This window comes from Sesamum indicum, linkage group LG5 (assembly GCF_000512975.1).
Source record: "Sesamum indicum cultivar Zhongzhi No. 13 linkage group LG5, S_indicum_v1.0, whole genome shotgun sequence".
In the NCBI taxonomy this organism is placed as follows: domain Eukaryota; kingdom Viridiplantae; phylum Streptophyta; class Magnoliopsida; order Lamiales; family Pedaliaceae; genus Sesamum; species Sesamum indicum.
This window is the reverse complement of record NC_026149.1, coordinates 1790571-1804932: the sequence shown is the minus strand read 5'-3', so window position 1 is coordinate 1804932 and position 14362 is coordinate 1790571. Positions and strand designations below refer to the sequence as shown.

The 14362-nt window shown below is 40.8% G+C and overlaps 1 protein-coding gene across 1 annotated transcript; it reads left to right on the top strand.

The window, feature by feature from the left end:
- On the top strand, nucleotides 12208-14088 carry LOC105161637 (phospholipase A2-alpha). Its single transcript, XM_011079386.2, has 4 exons — nucleotides 12208-12494; nucleotides 12584-12626; nucleotides 12788-12913; nucleotides 13899-14088. The coding sequence occupies exons 1-4, from the start codon at nucleotides 12276-12278 to the stop codon at nucleotides 14072-14074; spliced, it is 564 nt and encodes a 187-aa protein (XP_011077688.1). The 5' UTR covers nucleotides 12208-12275; the 3' UTR covers nucleotides 14075-14088.

The following is a 14362-nucleotide window of genomic DNA, read 5'->3' as shown; positions in this document are numbered from 1 at the left end:
TTTCCTGCTTCGCCATAAAGGGACGAGCTCGACATGTCATCCCATTCCGGGGGCGGCACGTTACCGCGAAGAGCCGCCCGGCTCTCTTCCCAGCATGAGGCGAGCTGCGCCACTCGCAAAAACTTATCCCGATCTTCTTCAGCTCCCGTCTTGTCTGCAGCTTCCTTAGCCATCCTGCTTAGCACACGCGGGCCTTGCAATTTGGGAGGAGGGGGGTGAGAAGGCTCTGCAGGCTCCTTGCCTTTGCCTTTGCCGCTAGGTCCTAACTTGGATTTAGAACCATGCCCCTTCTTCGGGGATGATCGTTTCCTCTTCTTGGATCCTTCCTCGGAAGGAGGACCTTGGTTCCCCTGGTCGACCCCCTGGTCACCACTAGCCTCGTCCAAATTCAATTCTAGCTCTGAGGAGTTGTAGCCAAGGTGACCATGGGCTGAAGGCGTCTCCTCGCTGTCAACCGGAATAGGCTGCTGAACAGCCGGGACCACAACCGCCAAGGCCTTCGAGGGAACTGGGGCAGGCAGGTTAGGATCCGAAGAGCCTGCCACCCCTTTTCCTTTCTTCGTTGCATCCGAAGGGCCTGCGATCTCCCCCCCTTTCTCGTCTTATTCTGAGATGCGGTCCTCCGCAAAGCCGTGCACGAGCTCATGATTATACTATCTGCAAAAAGAGAAGTGAGTACGCGCAAGCATAACAGCAGCCGCAACAATAGAACCGAAAGGAGAATCACCTAGAGACTCTTCGATATGAAGGGAGGCTGGAGAGAGCCCAGATAATTGCAAATCCTTCTCAGTGAGAAGCTTCTTGGGATCGTACTTATAGAACGTTAAGCTCCTTATCTGATCGCCCTCTAGCCCCCCTCCACTTATTTTCGGGGCAGGTTTATACTTGGTCCACTCATTTCTAAAGGGCCAGACACCTCTAGGAGGTCGAACAAAAATGTAGCGATCTAACCAAGCTCTTACGTTCGACTTCAGGGCGCTCAAATACCCGCAATCGGGCTTGGCCGAGAGATAGAAAAAACCTCGACTACCAGACCGCTTCGAAGTGGTGAAAGAATACAAACTCCAAAAATTGTCAAAACTGGGTTCTAAGCCTAGAAATTGCATCATCACCACAAAAAGAACGATGTGAGTGACAGAGTTAGGAGAGAGCTGCATAGGGCATAGCCCCAACTTCTTCAAAATTGCGGCTACCGGAGGAGCCAAAGAAAATCGTAACCCGGCATCAAGGTGTTTGATAGAAAAGGCGCTAAAACCTTCGGGAGGGCGATGCATGCGATCGAAAGTAGCAGGGATGACAACATCAAAATCGGAGGGTATATGGTATTTCTCCCTAATCTTGTGGACAGGAGTTCTAACTTTGCTAACTACAGCCTCCCAAGGGTTCTTGGCAAGTCGGTCTAGGAATTTTGCAAGGACAGAAGGGCCAGCTTGTTCGTCATTGAGTTTTTCAGTAGGAAACTTCTTATTTCTTTTGGGGGAGGCAGAATATGACCCGTGAGAAGACCCAAACACCGACCCAGACCCTGACCCCGACGACGAGCCAGACCCAGACCTAGAAGACGACCCAGACCTAGAGGACTCAGACCCAGACTCGGAGCCGGTCGAAGAGGACTCAGAGCCAGGTCGTGACTTAGAATTCGAGCTAGAGCGAGGAGGCATCGTACCTTTAAGCAGGATCTGGAAGCAGCAGATCGAATGCGAACTTGAAATCAGGAGTCCTGGTCGCTCGAAGTTTATGCGTGCGGTAGGTTGGGTGTTCAAACGGATGGCGTATTTATAAGCAGACCACTCTGGGGAAACGCGCCTAAGATTGACCGAGGGGATTCTGCCACGTGTGGGCGATCAACGGACGCGACGGTTCGACTTCCTCAAAGGCAACGAACTTGCACTTTGAAAAAGTGGGGGAGTAATGATGGGTATACATATATCCTCCCTACAAAAAGACTGAAACGCCCTTCATTAAGGGCATTATGGTCATTTCCGCGACCAAGATCCGTGTGTTTTGTAGCGGGCGGGTCGCAGAGGACCCGACCCGGATCGCAGAGGACCCGACCCGGATCGCATAGACTAACGGAAGACCCGGACAATGACGACCGTTCGATCAGAATGTGAATCAGCAAGATAAGGCCACGTGGCCCAGTACTTGCCGTACAACTGTGTGCTATAAATAGACCCCGATACGCCATAAATGAGGTAACTGTTATGCATTAATTGAGATCGAACTTTGAGATCGCATACATTTCACTCGATCAACCTAACTTGAGCGTCGGAGGGTCATTGTCGGGGACATGCCCGACGAGCTCACGGTTCGTGTTTTATTCTCAGGGGACCAAAATCTGTTCCGGAAGAGTTAGTCGACCAGCAGTGAGATTGTCTCAGGAGATCGAATAATTCGACCCGGATCAATATTAGTATTTTTAAATTAATCAAAATATTTTAAAATAAATAAAGAAACAACACACTGATGGTAAAAATAAACTACTAATCTACATTCATAAAATTCGAACTCACAATTATTGGAACCCAAATGCCGCATTAAGAATTTAGGCAATAAAATTGTTTCATGGGCACAAAAAATATCATAATACTTGACGCTGCTCGTAAAGGATTTCTGGCACTTCAATTCCTTGTCCTGATTTATTTATTTATTTTTAGAAGAGTAGTTACGTAAGAACATAAATATTTTAATAAATCAAGTAATAGAGCAATACATCAGTTCAATTAATATAATAATATAACTTAAAATTATGAAATACATTACAACAAACACACATAAAGTGAAGCAAATATCTATACGACTGATGAGATCTGAATCCATGACCTTGAATTAGTTCGTAGGACGTTGTCCTGATTTAGTTACACATTCCAACTAATTATATGATAATTTTAAGGGTAAATTACAGCCACATCTCTTGAGATTTGACATAATTACAAGTACCTCCTTGTCATTTGAGAAATTTTAAATACCTGTTGATTTTAACGTCTGTTTAACAATGAGCCTATCTCGTTAGCTTCTGTTAGGTTTTCATTCAACTTTTGTGGTGAACTGACCAAAATGCTCCTTTTAGATTCTGAATTATAATTTTATATATTTTTTAGAATTTTATGGACTGCCTATTTTTTTATATATTTTCTAATTTCTTTTAAAAAAAATTCAGTAAGAGTAAAATAGTGATGTTTATCCTATTATCTATGAGCTATATAATTATTTCTATTTAAACGGGTATTTGTAATTTTTCAAATAACGAGAAATATTTATAATTATATCAAATTTCAGAGGAGGTAGTCGTAATTTACCCTGACTTTAATTATACAAATATTTATGATTGGTAATTATCTCAATGTTTGATTACTTCTTTAAAAATATGGAATGTACTTAGTTTTCAATTTGAAATTTACATTACGACTATAACATTAATCTCTTTTTTTCTATTTCTTTTTATACATAAATGTACCAAAAACTCAAATCTGGTCCATTGTATCCTACCCTACGCCCGCTGCGTAGCATAGGATGATGGGATCGACAATCCTTGGAAATTGTTTATTGTGATTGCATGGCTTGTCACTATTTGCAAGTCATATGTCCACGTGTTATATTGCAAGACTTATTGTACATGTTTGGATATTATATTCAGCTTTTTTTGTAAAAGAAATTATTATATAATAAGTACGAATTGGAAATCAATACGAATTTATTTGGATTGATAAATTTAGATTCGAATGCATGAATTTAAATAACTGTACTTGAAAAAAATATGGAATTCATTAATTTTCAACCAAATATAATTTAAAATTTAAAAAAATTAAAATCCTTTAAATTTAAAACTATTTAAATGAATTTAAAGAATTTTCGTTGTTAAAAATTTAAATATTCATAATTTCAATTTATTTTATCCAAATGCAACCTAAGAAAAAGGCTAAATTACCTTTTTCGTTCCATAAATAAGAGATTTTTCCTTTTTCATTCCGTGCTTTACGGAATTTTCGTTTTGATCTTATTTTTTATAGAAAAATTGCTAAATTAATCCTAGACCATTTTCCGTTAGTTTTGATGGAAGAATGAAAAATTCGTTAACTGGCTATTAATGTTGGAAGAAAAAGTTACACATGTAATTCTCATGTGAGTTGTGAGTAGAATCCAGCCCCAAATCAAACGTATGCTCGTTTCTCCCCTTATGAACCCTAAAAATTTCTTCAGCCATTTTCTTGCAAATTGCTTGTGATGTAGGTCGCTCAAAATTAGGATTCCCGGATCGGGGTCGTGATCGCTGACTCCCTCTTTCAAGCTACCTGGAGCGGATCCTGAGAACACAGCAAACGTCAGACTAGCTGAGAAGCCCTCGGCGATGGCCCTCCGATGCTTAAGTCAGAAAGGATGGGATCGAAAATAGGATATTGGGATCGAGCTAGAACACAAATTGGTGGTAAAAGTAGGTAATCGAAACGTATTTAAAATACCATAAATGAGGGTATTTATACTGGTACGGTACCCTCTGCACGCGTTACACATGGCTCCAGTGAGGGCGCGCCACGTCACCCTCTGTCGGACCTGCAGCCGCCGCTGCTGCAACTGCACAGTGGGCCCGCCATGCGCAGTCATAGGTTCAGTCCTAAGCGCAGTCATAATTACAGTCTTGGGTGCAGTGCTTGTGCCAAAAGTAAGAGGGTATTCCGGTAATTGTGCAAGTTCCCTCATCATTACTCCCCCATTTCTCTAAGTGTCATTAATGACGCTAAGGGAAATGAACAGTCACATGTCCGTTGGGGGAAGCATCCTGGCCGTTCATCCCACGCCACGCGTCCCCGACTGATGGTGTGTGAAAAGGCGCGTCGCCACTGGTACTCCTCTATAAATAGCCCCGCATTTGAACCATTTTGACCGCTGTGCTTAGTCGCGTTCGATCTCTTCCTGCGATCTATCTCCGAATTCCAGGTATTTTTTCCTCCTCTCTCATTCCAGCTTTTGATATGTCGTCTAAGTCTAGGAGTGTATCCGTTCATGTGTCTGTTTCTGAGTCTGCGGCGAATTCGGAAACGGGTTCGTCGTCTGGGTCGTCCGCGACCTCCCCACGGGAGGCAGGGGGTACTTCCCGCGATCCTACTGCTTCCGTCTCTCAATCTTCTGCTCGTCCCGAAGAAGTAGGTGACTCTGATGATGTCCCTATTTTCCAAAAATATTCTGAAATGATGCAACAAAAGCCTTGGTTAGGGATAGCGAGCAACCTTAAAATGACCCCCGTTGCCATAAAAAGGAAATATTATATCCCTGCCGATTATGATATTAAAATTCCTCGTTCCTTTGATCGTATGCATCAACCTCCTGAGGGTTATTGCGCCCTGTCCATACTCTATTTAGATGCCGGACTTCGCTTTCCCTTGCCTCGAGAAGTGAACAATATTCTAGTCCGGCTAGGCCTTTGTCCTATGCAGTTGTCTCCCAACTCGATCAACCACATCCTCATGTTCATAATCGTCATGAAATATCTCGATTTACCTTCTTCGTTTGACAATTTCTGGTCCTTGTACAATATCACCTCTTCCAAGAGATCGGGCGAGACTGGATGGTATTATTTGACAGCACGCAAGGACTGTCGTTTTCTAGACGATTTGAGGTCTAACGTCGGTCCTTGGCGTGATAGGTATTTTTTTATCCGACCTCCACCCGGTCAATCTTGGGATTTTCACTTGGGTTGGCGTGAAACAAAACCTAACCCCGAAACCTTTGGGGAGGGGTTCGAGAGCGACCTCATCAATCATATTACACTGTTTTGGTACCTTCCGAAAGTACTATTACAGGAAAAGGTTTTGAAGCTCGCGGGCCTCTCCCCTGCTCCTATCCCGGTCAAAAGCTCCTTAGGTGATTCAATAACGAAGTGCTGGAGGTGCAGGATCTAAGAATCGACATGATGGTTAGTATTTTGATCCATGGTTTGCAGAAAGGTCCTTTTGCATCAGCGCTAGCCCGCGACCCGCCTACGGGAACGGAGCAATTGATGGAGATGGCCCAAAAATATATCGATGAAGAAGAAATGAACGCCATGAAGGATAATTATTGGTCTAGAGATCCTACCAGGATGAAGGGAGAAAGGTCGCGGGAAGGAAAACAACGAGCGGAAGGAGATCGCGAACGGAAGGGACCTTATGTGCCCCGATACCACAGGTACACCCCGCTGACGACCACCAGAGAAAAGGTGATGATGATGGTGGAAAACGAGGGCCTATTGCAGCGACCAGAGAAGATGCGTGATACCCGTACAAAAAGGAACTCAAATAAATACTGCAGGTTCCACAAGGATAGAGGGCATAACACAGAAGACTGCTATCAACTAAAGGACGAGATTGAACGGTTGATAAGACAAGGGTATTTCAAACATTTGATCGACAGGAGGGCGGAACCGCGAGATCGCAGTAGGTCGCGGAGCCGGGAAAGGCTCCAGAGGGATGAAGCGGGAGCGAGCGGAGCTCGAGAGAATGCTCCTAACAAGGGTGTCATTCACACTATCTCTGGGGGACCCACAAGTGGAGACTCAAGTAGAGCAAGGAAAAGGTACGCTCGAGAAAACAGGTGGAAGCGTGGTGAGCTGATGATGCATGTGGAAAAGCAGGAGAGCATCGTCTTCGGGGACGAGGACTTAAGTGCTGACATGGTGGAACAAAACGACCCTATGGTCATAAAGATGGACATTGCGAACTACCAGGTACATAAGGTATTAATTGATAATGGCAGTTCCGTTGACATTATTTTTAGTGATGTCCTCAGGAAAATGGATTTGGAAGATGTAAGACTAAAGGCTGTACGAACACCCTTAGTTGGGTTCGGAGGTAACGAGGTCATCCCAGAAGGTATAATCGAACTGCCTGTGTCGCTGGGCGAGGAGCCCAAGAGGAAGACGTGCATGGTCTCGTTCCTGGTCGTTGATAGCCCATTCGCGTATAATGTTGTGTTAGGACGACCAGGATTGAACAAGTTTCGAGCAGTGGTGTCCACCTTCCATCTGAAGATGAAGTTCCCGACGCCACAGGGAATCGGAGAAGTCAAATGCGACCAACGGACAGCAAGGCAGTGCTATAATCTTGCTGTGAAGCAGGGAGAGTCAAGGAAAGAAAAAAGGAAGGAGGAAACAAACCGAGAGGCGGCAAAGCGAGGAAAGATGGAAAGGATTGAACCATCGGGCGAGTATAAGGAGGTGGAGTTAATTTCTGGGAACTTCCAGAAAACGACCAGGATTGGATCGCAAATGACTGCAGAAATGGAGATGATGATGATCGACTTTCTACGGAGTAATAATGACCTGTTCGCATGGAGCCCATCAGATTTTCAAGGTATCAATCCCGAGATTATTGTTCATAGACTAAATATTGATCCACAGGTCAAACCAGTGAAGCAGAAGAAGAGGGTTTTCGGGGTTGAGAGGAATAAGATAATCGAAGAAGAGGTCGCCAAGTTGTTACGTGCTGGTTTTGTTCGAGAAGTCCAGTACACGACCTGGCTATCAAATGTTGTGGTGGTCCCTAAAGCAGCAGGAAAATGGAGGATGTGCACGGACTACACGGACCTTAATAAGGCGTGTCCTAAGGACCCATACCCGCTGCCAAGGATTGATCTGCTAGTAGATTCAACGGCAGGATGCGCGCTCTTTAGCATGATGGACGCATACCAAGGCTACCATCAAATTTTCATGGCAAAGGAAGATGCTGAAAGGACTGCGTTCGTGACCGAAAAGGGAGTATACTGTTATGATGTGATGCCATTCGGGTTAAAGAACGCAGGAGCAACTTACCAAAGATTGGTTAACCGCATGTTTAAGGATCATATTGGGAACACGATGGAAGTATACGTGGATGACATGCTGGTCAAGAGTAAGAAGGATGACGATCACCTGACAAACTTGCGAACAGCGTTCGAGATCATGCGATCATATGGAATGAAGCTGAACCCGTCCAAGTGCACCTTCGGGGTACGAGGTGGCAAGTTTCTGGGTTACATGGTCAGCAAACGAGGCATTGAAGCAAACCCAGAAAAAATCAAGGCGATCATGCAGCTAGAGTCACCAAAATCCATAAAAGAAGTGCAGCAGCTGATAGGAAGGATCGCCTCGCTGAACCTTTTCATCGCCAGGTTTGCGGATCGCAACTTACCCTTCTTTAAAATTTTGAGAAAGGTTAACAACTTCGAATGGAACGAAGAGTGTGAACGAGCTCTTCAAGAGCTTAAAATGTATTTAACCACCCCACCCTTGCTCTCTAACCCCATGGTGGGGGAAAAGCTGTACGTGTATTTGGCTGTTTCTGATTATGCCGTGAGCTCGGTGTTAGTTCGCGAGGAAGGTGGCAGGCAGAGCCCAGTCTATTATGTAAGCAAGATGCTGCAGGGGGCAGAGAAGAAGTACATCCAGATAGAAAAGCTAGCGCTAGCTTTGGTGATTACGGCAAGAAAGCTGCGACCTTATTTCCAATCCCACCCCATTGTTGTGCTGACAAATCATCCTCTAAAGCAGGTTATGGCGAAGCCGGATACCTCGGGCAGGATGGTCAAATGGGCCGTGGAGTTGGGGGAGTTTGACATTGAGTTCCAGACAAGGAACGCGATAAAGGCGCAGGTATTTGCCGATTTTCTGGTCGAGTTCGCGAGCGATCAACCACAAAAGGAGGAAAGGTGGCTTTTACATGTAGACGGATCCTCGACCTCAAAAAGCGGAGGAGCGGGCATTTATCTGCAAGGACCAGCTGGAGTTGAGATCGAAATCGCGGTCCGGTTAGATTTCCCGGCCACTAACAATGAAGCCGAATACGAGGCTCTGATTCAAGGGTTGCAGACGGCAATCGATGGAGGCATAAGGCAAATAGATGTGTACACGGACTCACAACTCGTTGCGATGCAGGTACAAGGTACGTACGAAACGCGAGAGCGGTCCATGACACAATACCAAGCAAAGGTAAAGGAGATGATGAAGAGATTTGAGCGGTGCACGATCAGTCAGATACCAAGAGATGAAAATATGCGTGCAGATGCGTTATCGCGGTTCGGGTCGTTGATCGAAGGAGTTAAAGAAAGAAAGATTACGGTGATGGTGAAAACTCGACCGGTGATTGAAGAGGCAGAGGTTCACCTGGTCGAGGCGGAAGAGTCTTGGAAAACACCATTTATCAGGTACCTGAAGCATGGAGAACTGCCGAAGGACCCGATTGCGGCAAAGAGATTACAGTTCAAAGCTAATCGTTTTACCATGATCGAGGACGACCTATACAAGAGAACCCCGGAAGGCGTCTACTGAAATGCCTGGACGCCGAAAGAGCGCAGTACGTTTTAAGAGAAATACATGAAGGCAGCTGCGGAAATCATTCAGGAGGGAGATCGCTGGCGCAGAAAATTCTAAGGCAGGGTTATTTCTGGCCTACGGTCGTGGAGGATGCAAAGGATTTTGCAAAAAAATGCGAAAGTTGCCAGAGGTACGCTGGACTGCTGCACTCCCCAGCGACCCCTCTTGAACCTCTGAAGGTCGCGTGTCCGTTCGATAAATGGGGGATAGATATCGTGGGCCCTTTTCCCCAAGCGATGGCACAGAAGAAGTTCCTGATCGTAGCGGTCGAATATTTTTCCAAATGGGTCGAGGCCGAGGCTCTCGCCAGGATCTCTGTGAAAGTAGGTAATCGAAACGTATTTAAAATACCATAAATGAGGGTATTTATACTGGTACGGTACCCTCTGCACGCGTTACACATGGCTCCAGTGAGGGCGCGCCACGTCACCCTCTGTCGGACCTGCAGCCGCCGCTGCTGCAACTGCACAATGGGCCCGCCATGCGCAGTCATAGGTTCAGTCCTAGGCGCAGTCATAATTACAGTCTTGGGTGCAGTGCTTGTGCCAAAAGTAAGAGGGTATTCCGGTAATTGTGCAAGTTCCCTCATCAGCTTGAGATTGTTGGTTTGGTTTGAATAAAAACACAAGAATTCAAGTGAAGATTGTGATTATTGGTAGACTGGCGACTATGTCCTTGCGGCCCAACCATCTCATCCAGTTGGGAAACCCTAGCTATAGTAGGTGTTGATTTTCGGTTTGATTTTTTAAGGTTTTATATTTTCTCGGCTTGTAAAGATAATTGCTGAATTTCATCTGAAAGTATGATTGATTTTTGAGTGTTTGTTCTCGATTTTTTATGAAAAGTTTAGTTTTTTTGTTAAATAATAATATGTGAACAAAATAATATATTAAGATGATAAGCAAATAAACATAAAAATTTTAAAATAGTAAATATGTGAAAGTGTAAATTTAATATTTTATTTAATTATTCAAATTATTTGAAAACTCCAATATCAACTTTAAATATACAATTTTAAAAATAAATAAAAATAATAAAATAAAATTAAAATTATTATAATAAGGGTATAATAGTAAATTTAGATACCGCCATTAAAATAGATAAAATCGAAGCCACACATTGTTAGGATTTTTTAAAAAAAAAATGCCCCCTTTGTCATATTTTGCTTTATTTATGAAAAAAGAAATTGAGTAATTTCGTGTTCAATTACTATCATAGGTTATAGCATCCTATACTAACAATAAATCTTATAGAATTACAAATTGTCACCTAAATATCACATCAAAAGACCTAATAAACAACTTTCCGACTAGCTGTGATTTATTCTTACCAATTGAACCAGCATGCGTTGTTTTCACAAAGGAGATATAATTCATATGGCAACTTTTAATATTTACACTAATACAAAAAAAAAAAAGTCACTCCTTATTTACAAATAACGGTTTGCGACATCGCAACATCGAATTTTAAAATACCAATTATATCCTAAAATATTTGAATCAATATAATTCTTTTTATTTGTTTGCGTCATCGTTAATCGCCAACATACTATCATACTTATCCTCGACTTTTTCATTTATGTCAATCACTTAATTCGCTTTTAATTATTTATTAATTTTAATATGCATCATATTAAACGCAGACAAGTATTACGTACCACGACAACCCGTATTTACACACATACTTTTTCCAAAATATGTAGCTGTTATTTCAAGATTTTGATGCCAGCAGCTTTTATCAAACATTTCAAAGCTCAAATCATCAGCTGTCCTGCTATACATATAAAGTGATTCTAAAAGTTGTACTGGCAAAAAAATATCTCACAAGATATTTTCTAGTCCCCTTTTCCTATTTTTTGACATTACACTTTTGACTGTATATTAATAACAATCTGTAACTATTAAATAATAATAATAACTTTTAATCATAATGATACTTTCCATAAATTTAATAAACTATCATGGCTTTCCAGAAATTGTGTCCAAAATTAGCATAGGTTACGGCTAGCACGATGATTTAAATTAGTAATTTTTTATTTAAATGTATTATTGAAAGTTTAAATGTTGTGATTTTCGATATAAGTATAATATAGATTGACAATGGTTAATTTATAATATTTGATCCGACATAGTAGTGACATTGATGGTAATTAAATTTGACAATATCTAAATCAGTTTGGACGAACGAATGATGCTGTAGTCGTAAGTATTTTTTTAATTGAAATAATAATCACAGACTAACTTAGTTCGATTTTACTCTTTTTTTTTTTTCTTAAATAAGAAAACAGAATAATTAATTTGCATGTTTGTGTAATTTTGCATGCTTGTCTAATGAACCTGATTTGGTGACATGTCATAGGAATTATCTTGCAAATCACGCTCCTCCATTAGTCAGGCATAGAGTGCACATGCAGCATCAATCACACATCAACGATTTGGATTATTCGGCACCCTAGACTTGGCTCAAAGTGTTTGGTAAATGTTTTAGTGAACGAGCCTTACAAAATTTAAAAATATGATGTAATTAATTTGTAAATATATATTTTTTTAAAGTTGGAGTTCTAAAAAGTTTTAAAATTGAATAAACTCGGCCAATTTTGATGACATTCATTATAAAAAGACTTGCAATGCCCTAGGTTTGAAAGTCCGTTGAGCGTAACAATTGCCTCTAAACCCATCGTGTGTATCCTGATATTTGGCTATGAGCGGAAAAAGGATGTTAATAGTTGAATTTTTTATAATGCTTAGATGTTGTTTAATTATTTTATTAGTTCATAATTCATATTGAGCGGGGTATAGATAGAAATGGATTCCCTAAAAGTGGTGAGAAATGTGAAAGCAACAGTGCCAAAACATGTCACGGGAGCATTACAAGACAAATTAACCAACACACCCTATAGCCTTCCTCCTCCATGCCCTCACATTTTCTGTGCCTCAACTAACCAATATATGATATGATTTCTCCCTTTATAAATAAATCCCAACCTTCCATTTCTCCGGCAGGCAGCTACCTCCACTCCACCTCTTTCTCATCTCCTCTATCTCTTCAATCAATGGCCTCTACCTTCAACTTAGCAGCAGCTCCACTCCTCATCCTTCTCTTCACTGCCTTCTCTTCTCTTCCCCTTCACGCCCTCAACATCGGCCTCAATGCTCACGCTGGTCTCGACCTGGTAACTTTAATTACTTTCTTCGACCATCTGCTCTTAATAATCTCCGATTCTTACCGTATCATCTTCTCGCTTTTGTTCTTCGTTTGCAGTTCAAACAGTGCAGCAGAACATGTGAATCTATGTTCTGTGAAGGTACGTACGTACGACCGATCGATTTCTTCTGTTTTTTACTTTTTTTTAATTTGTGGTTAATTGAACGCAGTTATTGATTCATTCTCCCCTATTTTTGATTATGAATTTCTGGTATTGTTTTTATTTGGAATTAAATATTAATTAAAAAATATTAATCGCAGCTCCTCCATTTCTGAGATACGGAAAATACTGCGGACTTTTGTACAGCGGATGCCCGGGGGAGCAGCCCTGTGATCGCTTGGATGCTTGCTGTATGCATCATGATCAGTGTATATCCAAAATGGGAAGTAAGTTTAATTTCATTTTACATTTTTATTAATTTAATTAATTTTTTTAATTTTGTATGAAAATTTGATGGGATTCTTTCAACCTCATTCTTTAATTTAATCATTTCATCTCATTCTATACTTCATAATTAAGTGATTGTCGGTTTACGTGCTGCTCTGCTGATGTGGATGTTAATCTGCTCTGATAATATAATTTTGTTTATTTCTTTGAGATGTGTTTTAATATTAATATTATTTATGATTATCTTATGATATTTTAAGTTTAATTTATAAATTGTGCAATGGATTCATTTCTACATATACCAAATAATAATAATAATTCATACCATATATATTCTAATTCACAACAGTCAAACTTTAGATTTAGTAAATTTATTAAAATGGATGCTCTAATAGAATTTTTTTAAATCCAAATTACTTCAAATATTTCGATCAATCGAAATATATAACAATTCGAATTAATTACAACAGGTGCCATGTGCAAATAATAGTAAACCAAAACAAAAGAAGCCTTAAACGAAAGAAAGAGCAATGCTAACTTATAAACTTAAAAAAGGAAGGAAAACACGATTCTTTTACGAGACAACGAGCTTTTTGTTTACAAGTTTTGGGATTGTATTGCTCTTTTTTTTTTTATTTTAATTTAAAAATATTTTAGGTTTATTAGTATTTTTAGAGGGAAAAAAAAGTACAATTAACCCATAAAACTTCCTTAACCTACATGCATTCTTTTTTAATTTCTACAAACCTTAATATAATGTAATAAAATGACAATATATTCCAAGTTGAGCACATGATAAGATTCACAGGAAATGAGACAAACAACAGCCTATCAATGTCTGTCGTGTCCTTTTTTTTCTTTTTCTTTTTGAGAGGTCCCTCGTGTCTTGATAATTGCATAATGAAGAGAGAGAAAGTAGTAAATAATGAGAGAATGATTATTGATTGTGAATTGTGATTTGTGTGTGTTTTGTGTGCGGTGCAGATGATTACTTGAGCCAAAAGTGCAATAAAGAATTCCTCAACTGTGTGGAGGCGTTCAAGAGATCCGGTGCACCCTCCTTCAGAGGGAACACGTGTCAAGTTGAGGATGTTGTCAAATCCATTAACAATGCCATGAGAGCTGCTATTGTTGCTGGAAAAGTTTTTGGTAAACCCTAAACAACAAAAAACCACCATGTAAATTGCCTAGGTTGAAGATGACCAGACCCCTACAATTTTCCTTTTTATTTTTTTTTAATTTGTTTAAATTTTCCTCCTCAATCTATGTTGGAGCTTCTTTTTCCTATTGGCAAGAAATTACCTTAATTAGTATTGTTCCAATTTTGCCAACTTTGGCTTGGGCATCAATTAGTGTTGTTGAAATATAAATGTCATGTTCTGAGTCGTGAATTTTTTGGACATACAAACTTTTAAACTTATATAATGGATCCTAAAATGGTTAGGACA

Bases quoted from the DNA above. Each gene is read 5' to 3' on its own strand.
- LOC105161637 (XM_011079386.2), top strand. From the start codon at position 12,276: ATGATTTCTCCCTTTATAAATAAATCCCAACCTTCCATTTCTCCGGCA. The intron at 12,495-12,583 runs GTAACTTTAATT...CTTCGTTTGCAG, and splicing joins CTCACGCTGGTCTCGACCTG to TTCAAACAGTGCAGCAGAAC. The intron at 12,627-12,787 runs GTACGTACGTAC...TATTAATCGCAG, and splicing joins TGAATCTATGTTCTGTGAAG to CTCCTCCATTTCTGAGATAC.